The sequence below is a fragment of the Mesoplodon bidens genome (genome assembly GCF_964165515.1).
Source record: "Mesoplodon bidens genome assembly, chromosome: 18".
Taxonomy (NCBI): Eukaryota; Metazoa; Chordata; class Mammalia; order Artiodactyla; family Ziphiidae; genus Mesoplodon; species Mesoplodon bidens.
In genome coordinates, this window is record NC_138175.1 from 14,767,228 (window position 1) to 14,793,434 (window position 26,207).

The window sequence follows — 26,207 nt, forward strand, 5'->3', positions numbered from 1 at the left end:
AGCCCCTTCACTGGCGTGGTGATGAGCTGGGACAGAAAGGGAGCTTCAGAGGCTCGGAGGAGAGTGCAGCAGTCAGTTTGCAACAGGCAGAATAGAGAGAGCACAGAGCAAAAGCAGTCCTAAAAGGGAAGTTCTAGCAATACAGGCCTTCCATTAAAAAACAAGAAAAATCTCAAATAAACAACCTGACCTACCACCTAAAAGAATCAGAAAAAGAAGAAAAAACAAAACCTAAAGTTAGCGGAAAGAAGGAAATAATAAAGATCAGAGAGGAAATAAATAAAATAGAGATTTTTAGAAAGTAGAAAAAAACCAATAAAACTAAGAGCTGTTTTATTTAAAGGATAAACAAAATCAACAAACCTCTGTTCAGGTTCACCAAGAAGAAAAGAGAAGACTCACATAAACAAAATAAGGAATGAAAGAGGAGAAATAACAACCAATACCAAAGAAATACAAAAAAACGTAAGAGAATACTATGAACAATTATATGCCAACAAATTGGACAACCTAGAATGGATAAGTTTCTAGAAACATATAGCCCACCAAAACTGAATCAAGAAGGAATAATTTGAACAGACCAATCACTAGAGATGAAATAGAACCTGTAATTTAAAAACTCCCTGCAAACAAAAGTCCAGGACCAGATGGCTTCACTAGGGAATTCTAACAAACATACAAAGAACTTACACCAAAACTCTTATATCAAACTCTTCCAAAAGACTGAAGAGGAAAGAACACTCCCAAAGTCATCCCATGAAGCCACCATTGCCCTGATACCAAAACCAGACAAAGACAATACCAAAAACAAAAATTACAAGTCAATTACAAACCAAATCTAACAACACATAAAAAAAGATCACACACCACGATCAAGTTGGATTCATCCCAGGGTCACAAGGATAAGCAAATCAATCAGTGTGATATACCACATCAACAAAAGAAAAGACAAAAACCACATGATCATCTCAATAGATGCAGAAAAAACATTTGATAAAATTCAACATCCATTCATGATTAAAAAAAACTCTTACCAAAGTGGGTATAGAGGGAACATATCTCAACATAATAAAAGCTATTTATGATAAACCCACAGCCAACATAATACTCAACAGTGAAAAGCCGAAAGCCTTCCCACTAAAACCTGGAACAAGACAAGGATGCTCACTGTCACCAATTCTATTCAACATAGTATTGGAAGGCCTAGCCATAGCAATCAGATAAGAAAAAGAAATAAAATGTGTCCACATTGGAAGAAAAGAGGTAAAACTGTCATTATATGCAGATGACATGATACTATATACAGAAAACTCTAAAGACTCCACACAAAAACTACTAGAACTGATAAGTAAATTCAGCAAGGTAGCAGGATACAAGATTAACATACAGAAATCTGCTGCATTTCTTTACACTAACAATGAAATACTGGAAAGGGAAAGTAAAAAACAACTCACTTTAAAATCACATGTGGGCTTCCCTGGTGGTGCAGTAGATAAGAAACTGCCTGCCAATGCAGGGGACACAGGTTCGATCCCTGGTCCAGGAAGATCCCACATGCCATGGAGCAACTAAGCCCGTGCACCACAACTACTGAGCCTGCGCTCTAGAGCCTGCGAGCCACAACTACTGAAGCCCATGTGCCTAGAGCCCATGCTCCATAACAAGAGAAGCCACCACAATGAAAAGCCAGTGCACCGCAACGAAGAGTAGCCCCCACTCGCTGCAACTAGAGAAAGCCCACACGCAGCAATGAAGGCCCAATGCAGCCAAAAATAAATAAATAAATAATGTTTTTAAAATCACATACAAAATACAAATAAACCTGATGAAGCAGATGAAAGGCATATGCTGAGAACTATAAAACATTTATAAAGGAAACTGAAGATGATTCAAAGAAATGGAAAGATAGCTCATGCTCTTGGATTGGAAGAATTAAACTGTTAAGATGCCCATACTACCCAAAGCAATCTACAGATTTAATGTGATCCCTATCAAATTACCTATGACATTTTTCACAGAACTAGATCAATTAATCCTAAAATTTATATGGAACTATAAAAGACCCAGAATTGCCAAAGCAATCCTGAGGAAAAAGAACAAAGCTAGAGGCATAACCCTACCAGACTTCAGACAATACTACAAAGCTACAGTAATCAAAACAGCAAGGTTTTGGCACAAAGACAGACCTATGGATCAATGGAACAGAACAGAGAGCTCAGAAATAAACCCACACACTTATGGTCAATTAATCTTTGACAAAGGAGGTAAGAATACACAATGGAGAAAAGACAGTCTCTTCAGAAAGCAGTGCTGGGAAAGCTGGACAGCCACATGTAAATCAATGAAGTTAGAACACACCCTCACACCATACACAAAAATAAACTCAAAATGGTTTAAAGACTTAAGCATGAGACATGACACCACAAAACTCCTAGAAGAGACCATAGGAAAAACATTCTCTGACATAAATCATACCAATGTTTTCATAGGTCAGCCTCCCAAGGCAACAGAAATAAAAGCAAAAATAAACAAATGGGACCTAATCAAACTTATAAGCTTTTGCACAGCAAAGGAAACGATAAACAAAATGAAAAGACAACCTACAGACTGGGAGAAATTATCTGCAAATGATGCAGCAGACAAGGGCTTAATTTCCAAAATATACAAATAGCTCATACAACTCAATAACAAGAAAAGAAACAATCAAAGAATGGGCAGAAGACCTAAATAGACATTTCTCCAAAGAAGACATACAGATAGCCAATAGGCACATGAAAAAATGCTCAACATCACTAATTATTAGAGAAATGCAAACCAAAACCACATTGAGTTACCACCTCACAGTGGTCAGAATGGCATCATTAAAAGTCTACAAATAACAAATGCTGGAGACGGTGTGGAGAAAAAGGAATCTTCTACACTGTTCGTGGGAATGTAAATTGGTGCAGCCACTGGGGAGAACAGTATGGAGGTTCTTTAAAAAAAACTAAAAACAGAGTTACCATATGATCCTGCAATCCCACTCCTAGGCATATATCTGGATAAAACTTTAATTCGAAAAGATACATGCACCCCAATGTTCACAGCAGCTCTATTTACAATAGCCAAGACATGGAAACAACCTAAACGTCCATTGACAGATGAATGGCTAAAGAAGACATGGTATATATACACAATGTAATACTACTCAGCCATAAAAAAGAATGAAATAATGCCATTCGTAGCAACATGAATGGACCTAGAGGTTATCATACTAAGTAAAGTAAGTGAGAAGGACAAATACCATATGATATCACTTATATGTGGAATCTAAAATATGACAGAAATGAACTTATTTATGAAACAGAAACAGACTCACAGACATAGAAAACAAACGTATGGTTACCAAAGGGGAAAGAGGGTGGGAAAGGGATAATTTAGGAGTTTGGGATTAGCAGATACAAACTACTATATATAAAATAGATAAACAACAAGGTCCTACTGTATAGCACAGGGAACTATATTTAATATCCTATAGTAAACTACAATGAAAAAGAAAAACAAAAAATTAAATGTCTTCCATTTAATGATGATGTTGTTAGCATAACTTTCATATATATGAGAAAGACAGTAGGAGACAGGAAAATTATAGGTCATGAACCATAGATCAAAAAAAAAAAAAGGAAAACATTAGCAAACTGAAACCTACAATATATAAAAAAGATAATACATGACCAAGTTGAGTCTATCTCAGAAATACAAGGTTATTTTAACACTAGAAGTTTTGATCAAGAAGAAACAAAACTGACATTTTCCCCAGAACAAAAACTTGTTTATTTCGAAAATTCAAAATAACCTATAGATAAATTAGAATTAACAAGTGATTTATCAAGGTCACTGAGTACAAGGTCAACATAAAAAAACAATTATATTTCTTTGTACTAGCAATGAACATTTAGGAAATGAAATTTATAAACAATACCATTTAAAATCACATCCTAAAACATAAAATACATAGGAATAAATCCAATGAAAGATGTGCAAGACCTTTACCTGGAAAAGCTACAAACCATTATCGACAGAAATTAAAGAAGATCTACACTGAACTACTGACAATAGTGTGGAAAATACACAAATATGCATATTTATAGGAAGAGTCAATCATTTAGACAGGGTAAAAGAATCATAAGAATCCCTAACTTAGAACTCTGGGGAGAAGAAAAGGTTAACACAACTCAGTTACTCCTCCTCCCTTCCTCTCATTTCCCTTCCAAATAAACACATACATATGATCTGTTTTCATAAAGAGCTGCCCTTAGAATCATGGAGAATTCCTGCTGGTCTGCGACCCTACGGAGTCCCGCCTCAGCATTAACTAACTACCTGCAAACATCAAGTCCAAGAAGAATTCCCTTCTTTATTTCAAAGATGAGTGATAATAAATAATCACAATGACAAATAAAGCCAGAATCTATACAAAAACATTCAAGAAAAAAAAAGAAGAGAAGCAAAGAAAATGTCAAATATTCACCAGAAAAGCATTACCATGAAATAATAAGAATCTCAATTACGCCATTTCACCATAAACTCAAAGAACATAATGGAAAAAAATCAGAGAGCACAAAGCAAATATTCAAGAGTGCAGGGAAGATTAAGCAATCAAAAGAGATGAAAAATTCATGTGTTCATTCAATAAATGCTAATTGAGTTTCTAATATTTTCCATATGTTGAGCATACAGTAGTGAACAAAGCCAATAAAGCCCCTGCCTCATGAAGCTGAAATGCTTAAGGAAATGGATAAAAAATAAAGAAACAGGGACTTCCCTGGTGGTCCAGGGGCTAAGACTCCACTCTCCCAATGCAGGAGGCCCGGGTTCGATCGCTGGTCAGGGAACTAGATCCCGTGTGCCGTAACTAAAGATCCCACACACGGCAACGAAAATCCCACGGGCCTCAACTAAGACTCAGCACAGCCAAATAAATAAATAGTTTTTTTTAAAAAGAAATACATAATATGAGGTCAGGCAGTGATAAGGCTATGAAGAAAACCAAAGCAGGACAAGGGGACAGAGTGAATGGGGGATGGTTGCTCTTTATGATAGGTAGCCAAGGGATGGCCTCTCTGAGGAAATGATCTGAAGCAAGTCACGCAAAGATCTGAGAGAACAGCATTCCAGTTAGAAGGAATAACAAATGCAAAGGCCCTGGGGTGAGAATTATCCTTGAGTGTTTGAAGAGCAGCAAGAGGGGAGAGCAGTTAGAGGAGAATGACCTGGGGGAGAGAGGAAGGAAAAGACTATGAAGGACTCAGGATCAGATGATGCAGGACCTTATAACTATGAGGGTAACAGGAAGCTACTAGGTGGTTTTCAACACAGAAGTAACATGTTCTGATTTACATTTTTAAAAACCACTCTTGGGACTTCCCTGGTGGCACAGTGGTGAAGAATCTGCCTGCCAATGCAGGGGACACAGGTTCGAGCCCTGGTCCAGGAAGATCCTACGTGACACGGAGCAACTAAGCCCGTGCGCCACAACTACTGACCCCGCAAGCCACAACTACTGAAGCCTGCGCACCTAGAGCCCGTGCTCTGCAACAAGAGAAGCCACCACAATGAGAAGCCTGCACAACGCAACGAAGAGTAGCCCCCGCTCACCACAACCAGAGAAAGCCTGCGCACAATGAAGACCCAACACAGCCATAAACAAATAAATAAATTTTTAAATAAATAAATAAATAATAAAATAAAACCTACTCTTACTTCTTTTTTTTTTTGGCAGTATGCGGGCCTCTCACTGTTGTGACCTCTCCCATTGTGAAGCAAAGGCTCCAGACGCGCAGGCTCAGCGGCCATGGCTCACGGGCCTAGGCACTCCGCGGCATGTGGATCTTCCAGGACCGGGGCACGAACCCGTGTCCCCTGCATCGGCAAGTGGACTCTCAACCACTGCACCACCAGGGAAGCCTCCACTCTTACTTCTTTGTGGAGAATTGATAATGGGGCGATAAGTTGGAAACGGAGGCTATTTCAGGAGTCTAGATGATGGTGGGTTGAACTGGGATGGTAGTGGTAGAGGTGGTGAGAAGTGGTTGGATTAAAGACATATTTGTGATTACTAGCCCTTGTTTTGGATTTCATATAAGACATGAGAAAAACAGAGGCATCAGAGATAACACCAAGGTTTTTGGCCTGAGAAAATACATAAATGGGGGTATTACATGGTGGAGGGAGGAAAGACAAAAGAGGAAAGATCATGCCTTTAGGGAAAGAATGTAATGCAAAAATTAGCTCTTAAGGATTTTAAGTTTGAGCTGCCAATCACACACTGAGCTGAATATATGATCCAGAGTTCAGGGGCTAGGCCATAGCAGGAGATATAATTATGAAAGCAACCATTTAAAATGTGAAATTTAAAGCCTTGTTCCTAGAAGGAGTCACCTAAGGAATGAGTTCAGAAGAGAAAGAAGTTTAAGGACCGAGTACTGGGGAACGCCAATGTTTAGTCAACAGGAAGAGGAGAAAGATCCAACAAATGAGAAAAAAGCAACCAGTGAAGTAGGAAGAAAGCCAAAGAAGAGTGATATCTGAGACACAAGTGAATTAAAAGGTACAAAAAAAGAAACTAACTTGTAAAATGCTGTGAGACAACCCAGGTGTGTTGAACTGGTCAAGCTTAAGAATGAATTTTAAGAGAAACACACACACACACAACTCAAAGTGAGGGATACAGAGGATAAGTTGATGAATGTAATTACAATGAAATGGGAATGAACAGAAAGTTTAAGATGGATTAGGGAGGAAATGCAAGGCGTAGAAGGGCAGACAAAGAAGGTCCAGCATGTTCACAATTGATATTTCTAAAAAAAAATAAAAACAAAAATGGCCTGAACAAATACTTGATAATTCAAGAAAAACTTTCTAGAAATAAAATAATGGTACGTAGTGTCTTAGGAAAAATTTAGTCATATCCTAATAAAATCACTGGATATCAAATAAGAATAAACAATCTTTGGGCATACAAGCTAAAATATTAGGCTTCATACTTCCGCATATCATCATTTAAAGCCAGAAGGTAGTGAAGAAAATGCCAGCAAATCTCTTATGGGGAAAATGTGTGACCCAAGAATTTTACATCTAACAAATCTGCAGTTCACCTACAAAGGCAATAGGCAAATGTTATCAAACTTATAAAATCAAGGAAATATAGTTTCCATAATCTCTTCTTGAGGAAAGGAGAAGAGTATGACTATCAACCAAAAAACAAATGAAACTCCGGAAAATAAAGTAAAAAATAACCGACTGAGTTGACAGAGGACAGAGGCAAGAAGATGAGGTGTGGCACACTAATTTCTTCATTCTTCATAGCGGGAATCAAAATACATTAAAACACACACACGAGCAGTACACACAGAACAATACACAATGCTTGGAACAAATGCCTTAACTGTAGGAGTCTATTCCATGAATCTGTCTAGATTTAGCCTTATGGCCCGTGAGCCATGGCCGCTGGGCCTGCGCGTCCAGAGCCTGTGCTCCGCAACGGGAGAGGCCACAGCAGTGAGAGGCCCGTGTACTGCAAAAAATAATAATAATAATAATAAAAGTAAAACAAATCCAATAAGGGATTAGTTAGCCCAGGAACAATAAGTACTGCTTAGTTCTTATTGTTCTAGAATATTCACATTATTCCAGGACCTACTTTATATGCAAGTATGACAGAAAGCAGCTACCTTTTGATGTGTTGTTTCCCTCATATCTAAAAGTTCAATGATCTGTGGTCGGCATATCACACGTGTATTAGCCAGTCTCTGCTCTGTGGTGAGGGACATTTCCTTCAGGAACTCTGAGGGAGTCAGCTAGAATTTAAAGCAACAGGAGCCAAAGATTCATAAACGGTAATACTGAAAAAGTGCTTTCATAAGTGCCAGTAATAAATAATTTGTGTTTGCAGCTTTCAGGATAATTCTGGGATGCCACTAAGTTCCCCTATAAACCGTTTAAAATAAATGATACAAGCGAAATACCCGTGCACTTCTGAGCTCTTTGCACAATAATTTGAAAAGATATGTGGTTGCTGTTTCCTTATAATTTTGAAGGAATCACACAAAAGAACCTGGGGTTGGGGAGAGGAAGGTCAAGAAATTGCACGGGAACATGTCCAAAGAGCTTAACATATATGCTCAGAAGAGCATAAAACTCTAGGTTTCTAAAATCACTTAAGGGCTTCAGAGCTAAGGAGGCTAATCTTCCTTGAAATATTTCTATTTCTCAAATGAAGTTACAACATGCAAGTAAAGCTTTTGGGTGTTTATCATGTTATATCATGTTAAAGAGAAATCTTATAAAGCAAAGGATCTGGGAAGTATGACTGTGCTGCTTAGGAACGAGTTTGAACTTTTCAGAAATCTTAAGAGCACATTTAGACCTTGTTTTAAAAGAGCTGTAAGGCAATCATCAGATCCAGCAGCCAGTCACATCCACATACCCAAACAAGAACACAAAATTCTTTAACACTTTCTACTCTTATGAGAAAAAAATGTAACCTATCATTTAAATAAAATCATTTAAATAAACCAGCAAGGGCTTACCCAAGACCAATCACTATTAATTGTTGTTCTGGAATGTTCACTTTGTTCTAGGGCTACTTTATATGCAAAGAGATTATGATCACTGGCAGCAACATAATGCTTAAGTATGTGCCAAGACTTCTTAAAACATTCAGGGGTATATAATTTAGCTGATTCATTTTGCCTTGGGTTAAAATCAATGCTCTTCAAATTCCCTACAAATTTAATTTTTGTGATTGAATCCATTTAAATGAAGGCATATTTCTAATATAGCTTCCAACTTGGTTTTTTAAGATTCTTTTTGATTGGAACACAGATTAGAATGTTAAAATGTTATGAGGTATCAGCTGTGTTGTGATTTAAATAAAAATAAACTCTTACAAGCAAAAAGTAAGGAGTTACTTTAAATCTGAAACAAGAACAATCACAAAAGAAAATGATGATACATTTTATTTTTCTAATTGGAACATAACCTGAGACTAGTTTTTAAAATGCAGTGAACACAATGTTTAACACTTTAAATTGTTATTGATATTTCCATAGCATGTAGTTTATAATTCAATTCTCACCAAATCATTATAATTCATTAAAAATGTAATTGTTTTGTATCATAAAGGACAGAAAAAGCTATGCATTTTTCCTAGATATTATATAGTCATCATTTTAATGCACTATGTTCTACAAATACACAAAACTCTTGCCAATCAACAGGTAATTGATTATATATGTTAAACCTATGAAATTCTGATATTTGACTGTTTTTGAACTACATAAATGACAGTCTCTTAAGGTTCTAGCTAATATTTAGAAAATCTTAATAATTTGCTTGCATAGTCTTAGTTCAACTGATTAACTTAAGCAATTTAATTTAAGCCTCTACTTTGATGTTTTTAATTTCAAAAATTTCCCAGGCTTTAAAAGGTAACTGTGCTCTGTAGCAATCTACCCATGTTAACTAAACTGATATTATCAGCCAGTAATTCTGTTTGATATTCTGAGAATGCCAAGTAGCAACTGTCATTCTCCTGAGGAGGAAAGACTGCATTAAGTATTTTGCTCTGAAATTCTCTTATACATTACCATTTGATTTACTTCTTCTTCTGTAACAACCTTCGGACTCAGAGGTGGCAAAATCTTGCTTTGGAATCCTTTAAGCGTTCTGACTGACCCCATCTGAACAGCCCCCATGGACTCCTCAAGACTTCTACTTGTCATTTTTAGTTATTTCCTTTGTATACCTAAGAGTGAAAAAAAATAGTTTTAGAACAAATACAGTTAATTCCTGAATACAGATCACATTTTTTGAAGCTTTTTCAAATATACTAAGGTTTAGAAAATACCGATTTTCAAAAATACATCCAATGCTTGGAACAAATGCCTTAACTGTAGGAGTCTATTCCATGAATCTGTCTAGATTTAGCCTTATCCCGAAGTTTAGGATCCCTTTTAGAAAAAGCAAGTGATTCTGGACTAAGCTCAGGGAAGACATGAAAACATAAGCAGTTACTATATTTTGGTACGTTTATCTTCTCCAGATAAATAAACAAAAACTGCTCAATAACTATACTTCATAGTTTGCTACTTTATCTGCTTATTTGACAATTCTCTCTCATGGCACCCTTCAAACACAATAAATGTAAGCCTTCAGACCTTCACAGCTGGGCAGAGAATTGAAAAAGGCAGCATGAGATGATATGTGGAAAAAGAAGTTTGTGAAAAATTTTTTGAAGTTTATAGTAATAAACAAGGCATTAAACAGCCACCCAACACCTCCAAATCAAAGAAATATGACATCTCCCTTTTGCATACATTTCCTTATACTTCTAGCAGGACACTTGCAACTTTGGAAGTCCATTTATGACTAAGTAGGGATTTCTATTTTTAATAATAGCAGGCTAGGTTGTTCAACCCTGTGCAGGAAAAAAAAAAAAAAAAAGCTTGATTCAATGTCAAATAAAAAACCTTAAAATTGTTAAAAGTTCAAAAGACAATAAGGCACTACCAGACCAAAATGGAGGGAAAAGCAGTGCATAAAGGAAAATAGATATGATGAACATGTAATAAGGTACACTGAAATAAAGCAGTAAAACACCCAAAGAAATGAATATGAAATTTTAAAATAAGAAAAAAGAACAGAGAAAGAAATGATTGAAACAGAAGACAGTGAAAGAAGTTCTAACATGCTATAATTGGAGCCCATGAAGAAGAAAAAGTACTGGAGGGAAATTAATATTTAAAGCCATAATCCAAGAAAAATTCCAGAAAAAAAAAATAATGAAAAGGACTAGTAGGTACCCAGAAAAACGGACCCAAAATAATCAACTATGAGTCATATCTTAGAAGAACTACTAGGCTTTAAAGAATTTTACAAATTAGCATCCAGGCAAAAAGTCAAAATAATGTACAAGGGCAAGAGAATTAGATGTCACTGGACTTTGTAAAAGCAAGCTATGCAGTGGGAAAACAGAGGAGCGGCATTTTTCAAAAACTTTACAAAGCATGAGCCAAGGATTTTACAAGGAACCAAGCTCTCCTTCAGTCACTGAGGCTACAGAAAAGGAGTTTTGAACATGCAAAAGCCCAGGGAGTATTATAAACATGTTCCCTTCCTGAAGAATATACTAGAGGATGGGCTTCATCCAACCAAAAGCTGACTGGGGAATTTCAGCAAAAGGACTGATGATGAGCACTTCATATATTTAATTGTACAGGTATTAAAATAATGTTGAAGACGTAAGGAGAAGAATAGAATTTAAACGTTATATTTTCTGACAAAGTAGAAAGGATGCAATTTTAAATGAAAAGAAAAAAGAAAGACAGCCGAAAAGTAGAAAAGATTAACAACTGTATAAGTACTAGGTAGGAATCAAACCATTTAATGAGATAGAATAAAGGAGAATTAAGGGAATTATGGTAGAAAGCCCCTATGATGGCAGTCAATGATACCTGTTTCCAAGCATTCATATATTTATATGATCCTCTCCCCTTGAGTGTGGGCTGTGCTTAGGTATTCTAACAAATATAATACAGCACAAGTGATGGATGTCACATCTGAGATCAGTTATAAAGAAAATTAGTTCCATCTTGGGCACTGCCTGGCTCTCTCGAATCACCAGTTACCACATTGTAAGGACACTCAGGAAACCTATAGAGAGGCCCATGTGGTGAGGAACCAAGCCTTGACAGCAATGACATGAGTGAGCTTGGCAGTGGATCTTCTGAGGCCTGCCAACAACCATGTGAATGAAAGCAGAGTTGCCAGCCCCAGTTGAGCCTTAAGATGACTGCAGTCTGGGCAACAGCTTGACAGGAGATGCATGAGAGACCCTGAGTAGGAAGCACCCAGCTAAGCCTCACCTAGATTCCTGACCTACAGAAACTGAGAAAACAAATATTCAGTGTTTTAAGCTATTAATCTGGGGGTAATTTATTATACAGTAATAGATAACAATACAGGCACTATAAAGGGTTTATATACAAAGAAACTACTGAATATAAAGATAAACCTTCCTAAATACCAAAAGTAATTTTAGAAAAAGCAAAGAAGACATACTAAATAAAGACAAACAATAAATCATATACAATCACAGTATACAATATTCAATACACATAATTATTACAATGTAAAATAATATACTCAGTGTGATGTCACCAACATGGAATAGGTGGTTGCCAACTTCAATCCCCCTCACAAAAAGACCAACTAGCAATCATCCATAGACAAGACACCTTTGTGAAAATCCCAGAACCCAGGATGAGACTGAAGCATCTCCTTGGATCACAGAAACAGGGAAAAACCTCAAAAACATTTCATTAAGTAAAATAAGCTAGTCACAAAAAACTACATATTATATGAGTCTGTTCACATGAAGTGACCAGAACAGGAAAATCTCTAGAGAGAAAGTAAGAGATTAGTTGTTGCAAAGGGCTGGGAGAAATGAAGGAATAGAAGGGTGTTAACTAGAAGGTATGGGATTTCTTTCTGAGATGATGAAAATGTTTAAAATTGACTGTGGTGATGATTGCACGTGTTTGTGAATATACTAAAAACTGTGGATCGTATGTACACTTTAAATGGATGAATTGTATCCTGAACTGAATGTGAATTATATCTCAATAAAGTTGTTAAAAATATATTTTAAAACATTTTGAAACATCAATTATTAAAAGTTGAAAAGTGAAACAAATAAACCTTGCTGTATATCAAATTGGTGTTGTAACACCAAACAGTTATTCCAACCAACTTTAAAACATGGTTTTTGACTATATATCTTCATTGTATAGTAGTCTTATCGTTGGTCATAATATTAATATTTTAAAAACAAGTAGCTACATCAATATTGTTAGGAACCAAGCATTTCAGCATTTTAAAAATATTTTTAAAAAGTTCTTATATTAAGAAACCCTATAATCTTAAATTTAAATAGAAAATCTGAGTTTTAGCTCATGATTATTCTCTCCTTTTAAATAACCTCCCTACTGAAAGACCCCAGAAGTAAAGAAAGCTAAGTAAGCAATGACAGTCCAGGGACATAATGTGGTCTTTAAACACCATTTCCCACTAAAAGAAACCATAACTCCTTAGAGAAATGGGTAATTCCAGGTCTGGGGCATGAAATGTATAAGATGAACTTGGAACATTCTATTATACTGTAAAATAAGTACATTATCAAAGGCTACTAGGATTGTATCTAAGGAGCCCAGAGCAAATTGAAGGAGTTTCCATTCACCAAAGACAGGACAATTTGGGGAAAACAAAAACAAAAACAAAAGTCTGCGATGGATTAGTCTTTAAAACTCGGAGTTCAGGGCTCCCCTGGTGGTGCAGTGGTTGAGAGTCTGCCTGCCGATGCAGGGGACACGGGTTCGTGCCCTGGTCCGGGAAGATCCCACATGCCGCGGAGTGGCTAGGCCCATGAGCCATGGCTGCTGAGCCTGCACGTCCGGAGCCTGTGCTGCGCAACGGGAGAGGTCACAACAGTGAGAGGCCCGCGTACCGCAAAAAAAACCCCAAAAACTCGAAGTTCAAAAGATACTAAAAAAAAAAATCGTTGGTCACCTTTGGAAGTTGCTAAGGCACCAGACTAATTATTTTGGAAATAATAACTGGGAAGAATCAACCATTTATTCTGTACCATTTTTGTAAAAATTGCATTGCAAGTTAACCAAATAGTTGATGATGGAAAATTATTCTTCATAGAAGAACTCCAGCTAATAAATGCAGAAGAAATGACAGAAAAATAATCACCATTTGCAGCCCCTAATGAAACGAAGGTTCATCAATGCTAAAACCATTAGGAAGGATGTTGCTGAATAACTTTATAATGGCTCAATCAGGCTAACAACACCTGAGCCCTCTAAATCAGTCTTAACACTAAAAGAGTGAAAACCAGATATATTATGTGCCTCCTGATGTGACGCAGTACACAGCACCACCTGTGCAGAACTATGAACAACAATATAAACCTAAATCTAATTAAGTTTCTAGACCTACCAGCTAGGTTGCAGGAGATAAGAAATGCAGGAACATGTGTATTCTGTAAGAATATAATTAAGCCAAATCTAGAGTGTGGAAAATGTTATAGGAAAATGACCTACTTCGCTCAAGTAATAAAGAGCGTGTGTGTGCAAACATGAACACACGAGTGGGGGGGAGAGGGAGAGAGAGAGAGAAAGGATAGTTATGAATTAAGAGAATCACTTCAACGATAATGATATAGGTAGATTATAAGCAAAAGGATGGAAGATGTATACCATGCAAAAGTTGATCAAAAGAAAGCCAGAGGGCTACGGTAATATTAGATAAAGTTGACTTCAAATTAAAAAAAAAAAAAGATCAGGAACAAAGAGGGACACTATATAATGTAAAAGGGTGAATCTACCAAAAGCACATAGCAATCATAATTATAAGTGCACCAAACAACTTTTAAAATATGTGATTTGAGGGCTTCCCTGGTGGCACAGTGGTTGAGAGTCCGCCTGCCGATGCAGGGGACACGGGTTTGTGCCCAGGTCCGGGAAGATCCCACATGCCGCGGAGCGGCTGGGCCCGTGAGCCATGGCCGCTGAGCCTGCGCGTCTGGAGCCTGTGCTCCGCAACGGGAGAGGCCACAACAGTGAGAGGCCCATGTACCGCAAAAAAAAAAAAAAAAAAAAAAAAAAAATAGTGAAAATATCAAACGCTGGCGAGGATGCAGAGAAACTGGTTCTCTTATTGCTGATGGGAAAATAGTTTGACAGTTTCTTGGAAAAGTAAACCTATGACCCAACAATTATATTCTGGGGCATTTATCCCAGAGAAAACATATGCCCACACAAAAACCTGTGCATGATTATTCTTAGCAACTTAAAAAACCAAAGTGTCCCTCGGTAGGTGAATGGTGAAACTAACTGTAGTACATCCATACCATGGAATATTACCAGTAATAAAAAGAAGCAAACTATCAATAGACACAACAAATTGCACGGATCTCAGGGAAAAAAAGAAGTGAAAAAAGACACTCTTAACAGCTCACATACTGTGTGATTCCATTTATATAATATTCGCAAATGGCAAAATTACAGAGATAAAGAACAAATCAGGGGTTGCCAGTGGTTGGCAGGGTGTGGGGAAAAATGACTATAAAGGAGATGTTTGAGGTGACAGAATACACACAAAGAAGAAATAAAATGGGTAAAATCATGAGGCTTACAAAGTTGGGATAAATAAGATGTAACCTGCTAACAGCAAGTTTTTCACTTCTTATAAGCTATGAGTTCAATTTCTAGTGCTATCACTGAACTAATAAATGAATTTTCTGTATCTTGATTGTGGTGGAAGTTATACAAATCTACATATGCAATAGGTTGACACAGAACTATACACATACATTGTACCAATGATGATTTTCTGGTTTTGATATTATACTATGGTTATATAAGATGTAACCACTGAGGGAAACAGGAGGTCAAAGGTATATGAAACCTCTCTGTACTTTCTTTGCAACTTCCTGTGAATGTATAATTATATTTTGTTTAGTTTTGCAAGAAAAAGACAGACAAAACTCATTATTTATGCTCATGCGGCTCAATATCAAAACAACAAACAACCCAATCCAAAAATGGGCAGAAGACCTAAACAGACATTTCTCCAAAGAAGATATACAGATTGCCAACAAACACATGAAAGGATGCTCAACATCACTAATCATTAGAGAAACTCAAATCAAAACCACAACGAGGGCTTCCCTGGTGGCGCAGTGGTTGAGAGTCCGCCTGCCGATGCAGAGGGCGAGGGTTCGTGCCCCGGTCCGGGAGGATCCTACCTGCCGCGGAGCGGCTGGGTCCGTGAGCCATGGCCGCTGAGCCTGCGCGTCCCGAGCCTGTGCTCCGCAACGGGAGAGGCCACAGCAGTGAGAGGCCCACGTACCACAAAAAAAAAAAAAAAAAAAAAAAAAAAAACCACAACGAGGTATCACCTCTCACCAGTCAGAATGGCCATCATCAGAAAATCTGATGATTTTCTGATTGATAATATCTCCAGCAAGAGGGAGGAGATATGGGGATATATGTATACATATAGCAGACTCACTTTGTTATACAGCAGAAACTCACACAACATTGTAATGTAATTATACTCCAATAAAGATGTTAAAAAAAACCCTCATTATTTATGAAGATGTTGTGAAGATGGGCACTCTCATACACTACAGGTAGAATGTAAATCAGTAACTTCATTAGGCAATTTTTGAAAACTGTACATAACCTTTGATGCTGGAGAATTTACCCCAAGCATGAAATGATGTATTCATAAGCTATGCTGTAACTTAAATTGACCACCCTATCTCAACAAAACAGAAATAGCATGTCCTTTTATCATACCAAAATACAGAGTGGTTATTGCATTAAAATCTGACTACCCAGGTATTTTTTATTAAAACTCATTTATTTCTGTAACTGATTTAAGTACTTTAAAAATCTTGACCACTTTCCTTTTTTGTTCCTGATAAATAGCACTATATTACAACTCCATCCTATAGTATACTTGGATCATGCTTTTACAGCTCTGTACCTACAGTGGTTAAGGTATGTTTCCCTAAAACTCTGTTCACACTGCTCCTGTCTGCAATGTCCTCTCTTTACCTCTGCACAGATTACTTCCTGATTCAAATGTCATTTCCTTATCGAAGCAATTTCTAGTCCTACCAGCAGTAGTGATTGTTCAGCCTCTTTGACCTTCCAGTACCTTACTTTTCCCCTCTCTTGTGACATCTAAAACATTCTACTTTGCAACTATGTACGTGCTTATTCCAATCTTAATACAAGCTCCTTGAGGTAAAGACTGTAATGTATAGTGCCTTGTATATAATGGATGCTTGTGAATTTCTAATGAACCATCGCCTAGTAAATTAGACAGAGTCAATATTCAGGAGTGTCATGAAAAATGATAATCACCTAGCCCACTGCTCCAATATCTAACACAGGACTAAATCCATGCATTAATGTCCCTGGAATGCCTTGAGTCGTGTAATTCATGGGTTAACTTAACATCCTGCTTTTAAAGACCTCCGTCCAGTCAAAGTACGGTAAAAGAACCCATGAACCAAAGAACTTTTTAACTAAAGAGGTCTGGACAACAATACTTTTACTAGGGCATTTACTACCTCATCTAGGCATATCTCCAAATCTTCAGTTTCCATCTAGAATAAATTTTTATTCTTTAAAATTAACTTCACAAACCCATGGAATTATGTTTTAATTAAATAGTCATTATATTTCTTTCCACCCTCTGTTCCCCTACACAGCCTGCACACATACACGTACACATAACTCCTTGTTTTTCCTCATCCTCTGTTTCTTATCATCTTGGTTTTCACTGTCATTTTCTCAAACCACTATTTGGAGAGTCACTCTCAACTCTCCTGCCTCCTCACGCCAGTGCTATCAGTCACCAGGTCCTGTCGGCCCTGCAAACCTCTCTCTTATCCACATCCCCAAGCTCTGCTATTTTTTCCAGGACCACAATAGTCTACCAACAGGGCTACCTGCCTTCAGTCTTTCAATTCTTACCAAATAAAATCTTTAAAATATATAGATGGCATCTTTTATTCTCCCTGATCCCCACTCCTTGTAAGTTCACACTCTCCCTGCCTGGTTGCCATCTGCTTTGCAGGCGGACCCATGCTGCTCCACTGTGGCTCAAACCATGCCCCTCTATACTCACTTCCCTGCTGTCATCTCTTCTGTCTACTCACATTCTCACACTCACACACTGAGGATTCTGCCAACCCGGTCACTGTCCTCCCTTTCTTCCCAACTCCTGCCATCATTCTGGATGACTGCAGCATCCATAGAGCCGGAAACCCATTCAAAACACTCACCTCCATTATACTTCAATCTGCATTCCCATGAATGCCCTTCCAGACCTTATCATCACCAGATACTGCTCTATATCTGAATAAAGTCTTTAGTGTAAATATCCCACTCTCTGGAATGGTGGTTGTCAGGGGCTAGGGGGAGATATTAGTCAATGGGTACAAAGTTTCAAGTACTAAGAGGGCAAGAGTTAAGTGTTCTTGTCTGTCTGTCTGTCTGTCTCTCTCTCTCTCTCTCACACACACACACACATACACTAATAATAATAATAATAAAAAATAAGAGGGCCAGAGGAAACTTTTGGAGGTGATGGATAGGTCTATGGCATAGATTGTGGTAATGGTTTCATGGGTGTATACTTACCTCCATATGTATCAAGTAGTATACACTAATTATGTACAGATTTCTGTATGTTAAAAAAAATTCTTAGAAAAAAAAAGAAAGAAAAGCCTCTCAATCTACCCAAAAGTCATAACAGGGAAAAATTTTGAACAGTAATTAAAATCACTGTGGACAATGAATAAATAAATAACCCATTCTCAAAGATTAAATGTACAAGAATTATAGCCAAGGTATATTAGAAGAAAAGCAAGTTTCAGAACAATACATATAATATGATAGCATTTCTGAAACAATACTAAGAAATAATGCACAGAAAAATACGGAAGAGTATATACTAAACTATTAACAATATATTTAAAATAACGAACACTAAAAATGATAAGAAACTATTAGAATAAGGGACTTCCACTTCCTAAGTGGATTTGTCTAAAGTGTTCGAACTTTTTACAAAAAGCATGTACTACTTTTTAAGTCTAAAAATAATAACAAACACTATGGTGGGGGGTGGAGCGAGCACCCTCTCTCCATAGGATCACTCTCTCATTCTGATACTCCCAATATACCTGGTTCCAGCATCCTATGCTCTTTCATCTCCTAGCCTCTCTATGACTCTCTCTACCCTCTCATGTCATCTTCCCTCTTCCCCCTCCAGCCTAGACCTCACAGTTGATCCTGTCCTCCAGTTTCTTAGTAATATCGTCAACGTCCTGATTCCAAGTCTTGCCATCACAGCCAGTAAAAGCCCAACACTGGGTCAGTCTAGCTGTTCAACTCTTCTCTCATACTAACAGGCCGTTAGGATTGCTGGAGAAAACCACACAATGGTCCAGATCATGTGACTGCAAATTCGGAGTCTCCAGCCTCCACTGGGGCCTCTACCTCCCGATCTCTTTCCCTTGTCAGCTCTCATCCCAACAACTATTTCAGTCCTTCTATTTCTCACGCCCCTGCCCATGCCCTCCCTGCAGTTCTAGAGGATTTATGCCACCCAGATCCCTTCTGAGCTCCACTCCATTGACTCCAGCGCCTACAAGATGTCTCCATTTGGGTGTCCACAAGCACCTCAAGCCCAGCATGCCCCCCAGGCCTGCTCTCTTCTGTATCCCTCTGTGAATGGAATCATGATTCACACAATTGCCCATGCCCAGAGTCACCTAGGACTTCTCTCTCCTCCTATCAATCATAAAATAACTAAATGTTTATGGAACACTTACTAGGTGCCGACAGTGTTTCAAACATTATAAGTATTCATTTAATCGCCACAACAACCCTAGATGTGGGTAGCATTACTCTCCCCATATCACGGATAAGGAAACAGAGGCACAGAGAGGGTAAGTAACCTGCTCCAGTTCCCACACTAGTAAAGGGAAGAAGTGGGAGGAGAACCAGTCACTCTGGTTCCAGAGTCCACACTCTTGATGGTGACATTATTCTGCCTCCACCTTGAGGATCTACCTCCTGACATCTCACAAATCCATCTACTCCTTTTCATCCCTGCTGCCTTCCTTTGTTAATGTCACTCTCATGTCTTGCCTGGGTGACTGCAACAGCTTCTTAACTGACCTCCCTCACTCCAGAATTGTGTCCCCACTCCCACCCCACCCCCATAGCCTGGCCATTCTCTACCCTGCAGCCACAGTGACTATTCTAAAGGGAAAATCCGGTCATGTCATTTCCCTACCTAAAATCCTTTAGTCCAGAATACTCCGTAAGCTTCTCAGCACGACGTCCATCCCAGGAACCTGCCCGTCTCGCACTTTATGCTCAACTCGCAATTCACAAAGTCTCAGGGGCTCACACACCTCCAGACTTGTACGTAACACCTGGAATGCCTTTCTTCTCCCCTCTCCCCTTCTCTCCCCAACTAACTCCCATTTGTCTTTCCAGACTCAGATGTGACCTCTTTCAGAAAGGCTTCCCTGACTACCCAAGGCTGCCCCTTCTTTATGAACTCACGGGTCCTCATGCTCACCCCATCATGGTTATTTATTCATCTCCCTCTGCCTTGAGACTATAAGTTCCTTGAGCACAGGAATTTTGTGTTTCTTATCACTGTACTCCTCATATCCAGCACAGGGCCTCATACATATGCATATTTAATAAATGTCTGTAATTAATTAAATGACTTTCACAATCCCCAAATGTGCCAGGCTATTTCACACCCCTATACCTTTAGAGACTCATACTTTCTTCTCACATCCCTATCCTTGTCTGCCTTGCAAACTTCTATTCATCCTACAAAACTCAGCTCAAAGGGTCCCCAGAAGTAAGGCTTTCCCTAATGCATTCAAAGAGTGACAATCACTTTGTCCTTTGCACATGCCTCTATTATTGAATGTAATACACTGTACAGCAATTATTTGCTTACCAGCCTGCATCTACCTCCAGAATGTAAGCTTCTTTGCTGTACAGACCATGTGTGATTGGCACATAGAAGGGGCTCAGTTAACATTCGTTGAATTGAATTTAATATTAAATTGCACTCAATAAAAGAGAATTTTCACTAGGCTAAAACATTTCACAGAGGAACTATCTTCCTCTTTTTCCTTCATTTAAATGTCAACCTCCAGCTCCTTCTAGTGTTTCTACATAAAAGTCTAGTTAAATAAGTGTTCAGTATGTATGACAGAGTATCTTCTTTCAGAGGCAAATGTATTCCCACATAACTTGGGAAAGAGAACCTTGCTTGGGGTCTCTGATGAGGATGCAGTCAGAGATGGCAGCAAGGGCTACAGTCATCTGAAGGCTTGACTAGGGCTAGAAAATCCACTTCCAAGATGGCTCACTCACACAGCTAGCAAGTTGTTCCTGGTTGTTGGTGGGAGGCTTCAAGTTCCTCCCCTCATGGGCCTCTCAACAGGGATGCTTGAATGTCCTCATGGCATGATGACTGGTTACTTTCAGAGCAAGCAGTCTGAGAGACCATGGGAGAAGCTGCAATGTAGTTTGTGGCCCAGAAGTCACACATCATCATTTATGCAACATCTATTAGTCACACAGATCAGCCTTATTCAATGTGGGAGAGGCCACATAGGAACGTAAATACCAGGAAGTAAGGATCATTGGAAGCCATCTACCACATCCACCTCATATGTTTATTATGAGGATTAAATGAGATAATATTTGTAAAGTACTTCACTTTGCACAGTACCTGGCATATAATTGTTCTTAGTGTTATTAGCAGAAAGTTTGGTTTTAAAAAACTGAAAAGATGGAAATTCCATTCAATTAAACCTTGCTTGCTGGAAATAAATAAGAGCAGATGAAACTGTTCACATGTCTTCAAGTTCTGCTACTGCTAAAGTGAGGGCAAGGGCAATTATACTCTGGGATGTTGATAAATAGTTCTTTATCCCAAAGTACCATTTTAGCAAGAAAATATCAAAGAAAAAAAATTACAGAAAATGCTCAAGTAAATACAACTTGACTTCTGTTGTCAGTGAGAGGTTCTCTAGGCACTTGGAGTAAAAGGATTAATTTTCATATTTTAATCTTGCTCTTCTTCTGGTTTTCTAAGCTGTTATGCTCCTTGGTTTTCTATTTGTTTGATCTCTTTTAAATTGGATTACTTCAGATTTCATAGGTTTCACATTGGCCTCTGCTCTTTTCTCCCTGAAATACTTCCTGAAAACAATCTGTCTCTGCAGAATGTGTGACACATATCTGAGGTGGATAAAAGAGAGACAAATTTCAGAAAGAATCCTCTTATTTGACCCAGGTTGAAGAAAAGAAAAATAAAGATGTATTTTGTATTTTGTTCTGGTCACCAATTCCAACATGCATGCGTGTTTGTGTGTGCATGTTTGTGGCAGGGGCAGGAGGGGTGTTCCCCAAAACAGCAAGTAATTTATCTACACGGAGATGGCATCAAATTACACAGGTTAAGTGTTCCACAGGTTAAGACTGCCCCCAAACTTCAAACACCAGTCACAAGCCCAGCTTGTTACCTGTGCTCTGACCCACTGGCCATAAATCAGAGGTTCCCAAGACCCCGGCCTCAGATTCAATTAATTTGCTACAGCGGCTCCCAGAACTCAGAGAAACATTTTATTCACTAGGTCACCAGTTTACTATAAAAGGATATAACTCAGCAACAACCAAATGGAAGAGATGCACAGGGCAAGGTATGGGGAAGGAGAACAGAGCTTCCATGCCCTCTCCAGGGGCAACACTCTCCCCAAATCTCCACGGATGTATTCGTCAATCTAGAAACTCTCAGAACTCTATCCTTTTGGGTTTTTATGGAGGCTTCATTATATAGGCAAGATTGATTAAATTACTGGCCATAGGCAACTGATTCAACCTCCAGCCCCTCTCACTTAGGAGAGGTGGGGAAGGTGCACAAATGAAAGTTCCAACCCTCTAATCACACAATTAGTTCTCCTGGCAAGCAGCAACCCCATCCTGGGGGGTGTCCAAAAGTCACCTCACTAACATAACAGAAGACAACTTTATCGCTCTTGTCAGGAAATTCCAAGGTTTTTTTTTTATTTATTTACTTATTTAGTTAGTTATTTTTGGCTGTGTTGGGTCTTTGTTGCTGCGTGCGGGCTTTCTTTTTTCTAGTTGTGGCGAGCGGGGGCTACTCTTCCTTGCAGTGCGCAGGCCTCTCATTCCGGTGGCTTCTCTTGTTGCGGAGCACAGGCTCTAGGCACACGGGCTTCATTAGTTGTGGCACGTGGGCTCAGTAGTTGTAGCTCACGGACTCTAGAGCACAGGCTCCGTAGTTGTGGCGCACAGGCTTAGTTGCTCTGCGGCATGTGGGATCTTCCCAGACCAGGGCTCTAATCCGTGTCCCCTGCATTGACAGGCGGATTCTTAACCACTGTGGCACCAGGGAAGCCCAATTCTAAGGGTTTTAGGAGCTCTGTACCAGAACTGGGGGCGAAAACCAAATATATATTTCCTACAGTTAAACACAATGTCACAAGATGCACAGTGAAAATTAATTTTGCCTAAGCCTCAAATTACAAAAACAACTGCTTCTCCAAAGGAAGATGCCAGGTGCTGGAAGCTTGTTTAAACTGTGGAAGCTTCCAGGCCAAACATAGGCAGGGAAAAAGTCAAACAGCCAACTGCGGGCCATTTAGGAAGAAGGTAACGACTGGAACAGAGAACCACACCTGCAGAAAGTGATTATTATTATTTGTGAGCCCCAATTCACATCATTTTCATGACATATCACAAATCTACAAGTCTTATAGTTCCAAAATAGATTACTTTTCTCACATGGGAATTCAATTACCTTATTTTTCCATTTAATAAATAATAGAGGGGACTTCCCTGATGGCACAGTGGTTAAGAATCCCCCTGCCAATGCAGGGGACACGGGTTCGAACCCTGGTCTGGGAAGATCCCACATGCCTCAGAGCAACTAAGCCCTTGCACCACAACTACTGAGTCTGCACTCTAGAGCTCACGCGTCACAACTACAGAGCCCACACACCACAACTACTGAGCCCATGCACCGCAACTACTGAGACTGTGTGCTGCAACTACTGAAGCCCCCACGCCTAGAGCCTGTGCTCCGCAACAAGAGAAGCCACCGCAATGAGAAGCCTGCACACTGCAACAAAGAGTAGCACCTGCTCGCTGTAACTAGAGAAAGCCTGTGTGCAGCAACGAAGACCCAATGCAGCCAAAAATAAAAATTTTAAAATAAATAAATAAATAATAGAGTGTCGACTATATGCAAAGCCACTGTATTAATTATAAGTAAAATCATATTGCTTTCGAGGAAAGAAGATGAAAGCTAGTAATAAACACCCAGAAATCAAACTCGATTTTGACTTTGACTTTGCCTGTCTGCCCGCATTCAGGCTTTGTCACATCTCTAAGTGAAAAGCACTGCTGCAATCTGATTGAGTACGTGATAAATTCTACTTTTAGTTTCACTGAGGTGGATAAAAGATAAAGTGATATGGTCTTTTAAAAGATTTTATTGTGAAATATTATATGCATGTAGGAAAGTGTCTCCAAAATGTACAAGGGAATTAATTATTACTAAGTGAACATCTGTGTAATGATCACCCAACTAAAGAAACAGAACACTGCCAGCACCCCCTCAAACACCCTCTTAACCACTAAGCCCTCTCTCCCCACTAAAGGTAAGCGCTGTCCTCACTTTTGTAGAAATCACTCCCTTGATTTTCATTTATAACCTAAGCATGTACCCCTAAACACTATAGTTTTGCCTGGCTTTTAACATTTAGAACAATGGAATCACACAGCATTTAATATTTTGTGTCTGGATTCTTTTGCTCTATTTATGTATCTGTTTTGTTGCATTTAGCTATAGTCTGTTCATTTTCATTTAAGTATAATAGTTCACTGTTTGAATATGCTATTATTTATTAATCCATTCTACTACTGGTTAACATTTGGGTTGGAAACAACCCAAATGAATAATGGGTTCACGAGGCTATCATGAATAATGCAGCTATGAACACCCTTGTATACGTCTGTGCACAAGGACCAGCAGCATATAGATCTAGGATTGGAATTGCTGGATCACAGGGTATGCATATCTTAAACTATGGTAGATAATGCTAAACAGTTTTCCAAAGTTGCTGTGCCTATTTATACTCCCACCAGCAGTGTATGAGAGATCTGGCTGCCCCCTGACCTTGCTACCACTTGCTATTGGCAACCTAAATTTCAGCTATCTGGTGGGTGTGTCATGATAGCTCACTGTGGTATTAATTTGCATTTCCTTGATTACTAATGAGATTAAGTACCTTTTCACATGTTTACTGGCCATTTGGATGTCTCTTTTGTAAAATGCCTTGTGAACTGTTCAGTTCTCTTGACTTTCTTCTTTTGGGTTGTCTTTTTCTTATTGATTGATGAAAGTCCTTCTGGATGCAAGCCCTTTGTTCAGTTACAGGTTTTTACAAATGTCTTGGCCCAGGCTTATTTTTTCATTTCATCTGGCTTCATGGGCTGACTTCTAGTTCATCCCTACTCCTTTGAGGCAGCCCTTTAAGGTCCAAACCCAAAAGGAAAGGATTCACCAGGCTCCCTGTATCCTTGCAGGCCCTGGGCACCAATCCTCATTGCATTAGCCCACGAAGACTGCCCAGCCTCTTAGTCTCTCAGCTTCTTCCTTGGAATTTGCATGTGCTCTCAGGGGCACCAAGTTTGGGGCTCACTTCCCTGGGTTGCTGTTCCCCCAGGACCTGGTCTGATAGTTTTTTCTTTTTTTTAACATCTTTATTGGATGATAACTCTTCACTATTTGTTAGCCTTCTAGTGCCTTGAAGCAGGCCTTTGTTTATAATCTGTCCAGTTTTTCCAGTTGCCCTCAGCAGGAGGGTGGACCTATATTACCTAGTCTACCATTCTTAGGAGCAGATATCCTCATTTACTGAGTGTAGACGGTATAAGGGGAGAAATCCTAACCCAGGCCTAAAGAATTTTCCAAAAGTCCAACTTTTTTGAAACTTTGAAGATAAATTGCAAAAATTAAGCAAAATACAAATAGTGTCCAGGACTGGTAAAAGTCTACTTAGATGCTCAGATGTCTGTAATTACCTAGATAACCCATTCATGCCACTAATCTAAGATATACAGAGCTGATGTCTCAATATCATTTCATTTCAGGTAAAAGGTTGAGATACAATCACCGTTAGCTTAGATGGATACTTAGTGTGTTAACATTGAATAGCTACTTGCAGAACTTTAATGGCCAAAAGTAAACATTTTTGTCTATCAAGCAGCCAAGGGCATATTTTCCAGCCTCTTCTCACTTGAAGAACCCAAAAAAGCAAAGATTTTTGAAAAGGTATATTAAAATTGAGGCTCTCTGAGCTTTAGCTAGATCTTCTTTCAGAAAGTCGTGATCCATGTATGGATCTGGATTATGAGACTCACTTATCACAGACACCTGCAGATGACATAGTGAAATGCATAGCTCTTGTCTCTGGAACACTCAGCCTCTCCTTCCAAGTCCATTAGCCCTAC

At 38.8% G+C, this 26,207-nt stretch overlaps 1 protein-coding gene across 1 annotated transcript in view; it reads right to left on the reverse strand.

The window, feature by feature from the left end:
- The window catches only part of HYDIN (HYDIN axonemal central pair apparatus protein), a 448,650-nt gene that overhangs the window by 351,341 nt on the left and 71,102 nt on the right, over window positions 1-26,207 (reverse strand). The window contains exons 3-4 of the mRNA XM_081216141.1: window positions 9,630-9,787; window positions 7,713-7,838 (exon numbers count right to left, since the gene is read on the reverse strand). Coding sequence (XP_081072267.1) covers window positions 7,713-7,838; window positions 9,630-9,764 — 261 coding nt within the window. The 5' untranslated portion in view covers window positions 9,765-9,787. The remainder of the gene's footprint in view (window positions 1-7,712; window positions 7,839-9,629; window positions 9,788-26,207) is intronic.